Source organism: Chrysochloris asiatica, unplaced genomic scaffold (genome assembly GCF_000296735.1).
Source record: "Chrysochloris asiatica unplaced genomic scaffold, ChrAsi1.0 scaffold00009, whole genome shotgun sequence".
NCBI classification, from domain to species: domain Eukaryota; kingdom Metazoa; phylum Chordata; class Mammalia; order Afrosoricida; family Chrysochloridae; genus Chrysochloris; species Chrysochloris asiatica.
Window position 1 is genome coordinate 563,943 of NW_006408527.1, and position 6,406 is coordinate 570,348.

The 6,406-nt window shown below is 37.3% G+C and overlaps 1 protein-coding gene across 1 annotated transcript in view; it reads left to right on the forward strand.

Annotated features, from left to right (window-relative positions):
- The window catches only part of USH2A (Usher syndrome 2A (autosomal recessive, mild)), a 1,370,557-nt gene that overhangs the window by 470,415 nt on the left and 893,736 nt on the right, over nt 1–6,406 (forward strand). Inside the window, 1 exon segment of the mRNA XM_006834191.1 lies at nt 1,299–1,529. Coding sequence (XP_006834254.1) covers nt 1,299–1,529 — 231 coding nt within the window.

Here is a 6,406-nt window from a genome sequence, read left to right on the forward strand (position 1 = left end):
TTTTGCTTTCTTCTGTATGATGGTCTTGATGTCATCCCACAACTCTTCTGGTCTTTGGTCTTTAGTGTTTAATGTATCAAATCTGTTCTTCAGATGATCTCTAAATTCAGATGGGACATATTCAAGAGCATATTTTGGCTCTAAAGATGGTATTTGAAATGAACAAATCTTTGGTTTTGCAGAATTCTATTATGCATTCTCCAGCATCATTTCTATAATGAAGGCCCTATTCCCCAACTACTGATCCTTCCTGTTTGCTCCCAACCTTTCCATTCCAATCACCACTAATGACCAATACATCTTGATTGCATGTTTAATTAATTTCAGATTGAAGAAGTTGGTAGAATTCTTCTATTTTATCCTCACTGGCTTTAGTGTTTCGTGTGTAATTTGAATAATACTGGTATTAACGGGTCTTCCCTATAGATGCATGGATATTATCCTATCACAGACAGTGTTGTACCTCATGACTGATATGGATATATTCTTCAGTTTAAATTGGGCTTGGTAGCAAAGTAAGCTCTATATCATATTTTCAATTCCTGGAACCATAAAAATACTTGAGATCATACTGATCTGGTTTTGAAAGTGTGTGTACATTGGAGTCCTGGTGTGACACTCTAGGATAAACACTCGACTGCTGACCACAAGGTTGGTGGTTCAAACCCACCAGAAGCCCATTAGAAAACCTATAAAGTTGCTTTTAAAAAGAACTGACTCAAAGGCATTTAACAACACCAATGTATACTTTAAGGAGCCCTGATAGGGTAGTGGATTATGTCCTGGGCTGCTAACCACAAAGTCAACAGTTTGAATCTACCAGTCACTCCATAGAAAAAGATGAGGCTTTCACCTTCCATAAAGTTTTATAGCCTCACATACCCTCCTATATAAGGTAACTATGAATCAGAAGCAACTGGATGGTGGCACACAACCACCCCCATATGTACCTTGAAGTCGCTGGGTAGTACTAATATTTACCTGGCTCAGCTGCTAACTTAAAGATTGGAGGTTTGGTTTCTCCACAGGTGCCTCAGAAGAAGGATCTAGATCTTCTGAAAAAGCAAGCATTGAAAACTCTATGGAGCACATAACAAGAAATTGTGATTGCCAGATCTCATAGTTGTTATTCTCCTCTGATACACATGGAGTCACTATGAGTCAGAATCAACTCAACAGCAACTTTTTTTTTTTTTTTTTTAATGTACAGGCTTGATGGCACTTAACAAAATGTGAATATTTGTATCTCATGGTAGAAACCAAATCCCTGAGTATAACAAGTGTTTTCTAATATATAGCACCAGCCCAACTGAGGTCACCTCCTATCAAAGTAATCAACAGCACAACCATCCATCTTAAATGGTTTCCACCTGAAGAACTGAATGGGCCCTCTCCTATATATCATCTGGAAAGGCGAGCGTCATCTCTAGGAGCTCCGAGGGCCAGAATGATGAAAGGAATTCGTTTTACCGGAAATGGATATTGTAAATATCCAAGTTCTACTGTGCCAGTCAATAGAGATTTTACAGGTAAGTATGTTTGATATTGCATTATTTAAGAGCCCCATAGTGGTTGGTTTTTTTAAAAAAATCATTCTGATATCCCTTTACAATGAAACTTTGTTATCTGTATTCGTAGAAATACCAATTAAGCCTTCTTATGAATTTAGATAGAGTGTGTTAATATGCCCCTCCTTTCAGAATTTTTGTGGAAATGTGGGGTATGTGGAAGAAATGAAAAGAAAAGGGGGGAAAAAGACAAGGAAAGGCAGCCTGGCTGGATCAAAGTATGAATTTAAGATGACTTTAGAACGCTATTTAGCAAATGTCCTCAGAACAGTAATTAACTACTGTTTGAGAAAAGTGTTCCTTGGGAAAACAACTTTGAGTAATGTTGAATAGTATTGGCAGTTTTCAGAGTACAACAGGTTATAGACACTTCAAAGAACAGCAATAATAATAACAGCAACAACAACCCGTAAGCATTTCTAACACTTATTTGGGGTAACTTTAATTACTACTCCATGTCCTGTTGAAAGCATATGGGAGTAACTACTTTTACAGAAAGCATATGGGTCAAGAATAGGGTGAGAATTGAGAGTCAACAGAAAACTAAATTATCTGGGTAAATAATATTTTAATGCACATATTTAGAAAAATCAAAATCATTACAAAAATGCAATGATGAAAAAATATAAATAGTTTTAATTGAGACATATCTAACACTGCACTTAGGCACCCCTGCCTTACTAGCACCACCCTACTCTTGGCCCTATCAAGCATTGGTACTACAATATTCTGGAATCCATTTATATCTATGGATTACAGATATAAATGGAATTTTAGAGCATGCTTTCAGATCATACAGAAGCCTACGATTATTTCTGTTTTTGGAGAACTTTTAAATATAAGATATATATTGTTGTTAAGTGCTGTCGAGTTGATTCTGAACCATAGCGACCCTGTGTATGGTTTCCAAGGAGCAGCTGGTGAGATTGAACCACCAACCTTGCAGTTCAAACAACTTTGCAGTCTGATGCATTAGCCCACAGCACCACACTAGGACTCCAGTATATATCACTCTGTAAACTCATAAAATGTAAATATAATCAAGGAGAAAGTAGTTTTGTAGGAAATCGCAATTCTTTCACATATTGACTATGTTGAAGGCAGTAAAATAAATTTGAGCAATAAAACGTAGCTCAAATGTCACTGTCTGATTTTTCACCTAAAATAGTAAATAGTTTGCTTTTGGGTAAGGCTGGCTGTGATCTATATTTGTAATGAATCATGATTATGTATTAGCTCAGCTATACTGAGATGAATGCGTATTTAACTACTTGCCCATTATATCAAAAATTTCACTGAATACTTCCTAATTCAACCACTGAACTCCCCTAAAATGTTCAATGTCTGTTTAATATTCTTGAATGACAAAAAAAGGAGCGATAAAAAGGATATATGGACAGAGATGGTGGCAAAGGCGATGGCATAGAGAGATAGAATAGCAGCGGTCCGGGAGTCCTGGTGTGGCGCTGCAGGCTAATGCATCAGACTACAAAGTCATTCAAACTGTAAAGTCGGTGGTTCAAGCTCCCTAGCTGCTCCTTGGAAACCCTACACAGGGTCGCCATGGGTCGGAATTGACTTGATGACTCTTCACAACAACAACATAAGCCCATGGACTGACAAAAGCAGCATGCCTGTGGGCAGGAGCCTAGCTTGCAAAATGTGTCCTTTGGTCATTTAAATGAGTATATATTTTCAATGTGATATGTGTTCATCAAAACAATATTTTAAAATGATAATGGAGGTAAATACTGTTAGCTAATGGTGCCTAGAAGAGATTATAATCATTGCAATGATTTGTTGAATGCAAAACGGATGATCTGTCCTATATATAAGCCGTCACTCAATTCACAAATAAAAAGAATATATGGATTCTTTAAAAAAAAAAAAAAAAGAGTATATGGATTTAAAAATTTTATGTATGTATATTTCCTCATAGAAATAACCATAACCCTGGTGCTACGTTTGGCTTGTGATGTGTTTCTTTGAGCAAGCTGCTTTTGTTCATTTAGCTGTGTGTATCTGTTGTAAGGATATCAACTTGGATTTGCTGGCTAGCCAGCAGACAGATTTTTGATGGGATCACCTACTGTTGTTGCAGTGAAAGATAGAGTGGTCCATCCACCGTTAATAAATTTAGTCATCCTTGCTGTCTCTCTTGCCGGCGTTATACTCTGAGGTGCAAGGGCTAGGGGCAGATGTAGTGTCTGGGAAGTTTTCCAAATTCCCCTTTAAAAAAGTTAGAATCTAAAAAGCAGCCTCATGAAGCAGGATCCTTCTGTCTATAACAAAGCCTCCAGATGCACAGAAAATGTGTTTAGTGTACACATCATTTGAAGGACAACGCTGGAAGATCACGATTTTGGCTTTAATGACTCCCTCAAGCTTTGTTGATTCCTAGAGAACAAGAATTCTTTCTGAGTTGACACACCCTTGGGCATTGTTGGTGCCTTTTTATTAGTAATTTTGCCTTACTGTTTAAGGTTTCCTTTAAAATTAAAGTAGCCAAATTTACATCAAGTTATTGGTTTGATTCTTTGGCTCTCTTGCTGGGTTTGGTTGAGTACATCATTTTATTGAGTTGAATTGTAGTTTAACTAAATTTTCCTAATGAATCTGCTAGAGCAGACTTACAAAAACAGTTAAAGAGTTTTCCTTAAGCGTGAATCTTTCCTATGTACAGAGGTGAAGTTTGTAAATAGCATCCTTTGGTTTCCTAATAAGTTCTCTCATTTAATCCTTCTACCACCCTGATTGGTAGGTGTTTTCCCCTACAAAATAGGGTATGAGGTTCCAATGAGTGACTTGTCCAACGTACCAAAGCCAGTGAATTTCAAAGCTGGAACAGAAATTTAGAAAGGTCTGATTCAAAGACTACTAGTCTCCTATGGAGGTGAAAGAAGCATGCAGTCAGTGTATTAAAAGTTATGAAATATAAAGCGTATCAAAGTTATAAATTGAGAATGGAGGTGATAACTAAATATTCTTTACTCAACACTGCTCACCTTTCTGGATCTGTCTCACAGTACTCAGCTCTCCAGGCAGTAAACAGTAAGTGGTATTGGCAGCACTTAGTTATTTATTTGCATCCCAAAAGACATCTGAGGAGCTGTATAGTAAGGCAAAGAGAGTCAGTTTCTTTCCCTAGCAGTTAACTCAAAGTGTTATTAGAAGATAGATGTGTAAGATTTAAAAGAAATTGTGTTAAGTGGGCTGAAGTGATATGTGCCAAATAGTTTTCCAATTCACATTCTTTTATCCTTTAAGCAATTTATATAGTCTCAGGCAGATATAATGACCTTCCAGTGTATAATCAATTCATTTCCAAATCCCATTATTGGTGAAAGAAATCTGACTTACTTTTCACCTAGAAAGTATGTATAGTTAAGGTTCTTTTCAGACTTAATTTTGCTTCCTTTGCTGTATAATACAAGTGCTCTTTAAAAAACAAATATTTAGAAAGGTTATACTATCAATCATTTACATCATAGTATCTGGTGCTGTAGGATAAGCACTGTTCTTCTAACCAAAAGGTTGACTGTTCAAACCCACCAGCCACTTATCAGACACTGTATACAAGGTCACTATGAGTTGGAAATGCCTCAATAGCACTTAACAACAACAATTTCTTCCCCCATTCCTATTTAAGTTGCCCTAGAAGCTAAGTGGATTATGTGCTGGACTGTTAACTGCAAGGTCAGAAGTTAGCCACCCCTCAGGAGAAAGATGAAGTTTTCTGCTCCCATAAAGGTTACAGCCTCTGGAACCCTATACAGAGTCACTATGAACTGGAACCAATTTGGTGGCACACACACAACCACTAACTACCACCACCGCTCCTATTGGACTAAGAATGAGAACTTTGAGATCAGATATATGTCATGTTCAGGTCTCAGTATTTATTAAAACAAAACAAGTTGCTGTCAAGTTGATTCTGGCTTATGACAAACATATATGTGTGTAAGAGCAGATCCTAACTCCATAGGATTTTTAATGGCTGATTTCTTGGAAGTAGATCTCCAGGGATTTCTTCTGAGGTATCTCTAGAAAGATTCAAACTTGTAGCCATTTAGTTAACAGTTGAGCATGTTAACTACTTGTACCACTTAGGGACTTCCAGTATTTTGTAGCGGAATATAATCAGATAAAGCACTTAATTTGTCAATACCTTTGTTTTCCTTAAAATTGGTGTAATATTGGTATCTTGCAGGTAGGTAAGAATTAAAGGAGACAGCCTGCCTAATGAACTTTGCACAGTGCCTGTCACATAGATTACTTCTTCTTGTTGTGTGCCATCAAGTTGGTTCCAACTCATAGCAACCCTGTATAGTGTTTCTAAGAGTGACTGCTGGGCTTAAAATGAGCTTATGGTCAGCAGTCCAGTGCTTATCCTACAACACCACGCTAGGTCTCATAGATTACTTAGCATTCATTAAACATTATTAGGTGCCGTAGAGGCAATTCCAAGTCATAACAACCTCATACGACAGAGTAGAACTGCCCCATAAGCTGTATTCTTTATAGAAGCCGATTGCTATGTTTTTCCCTGCAGCACCACTAGGCCAACATTTCAGTTAACTACTAGTAGGATGTTAATCTGTGCCATCAAAGTTCCTTCATTAAACATTGTTGTGATTTTATTCCTTTAACAAATATCTGTTGAGTATCTACCCTGTACAGGGTCGCTATGGGTCGGAACCGACTCGAAGGCACTTAACAACAACAACAAATTAGATGACATACTTATTCAACCTGTATGCTGAGCAAATAATCCGAGAAGCTGGGTTCTATGAAGAAAAACGTGGCATCAGGATTGGAGGAAGACTCATTAACAACCT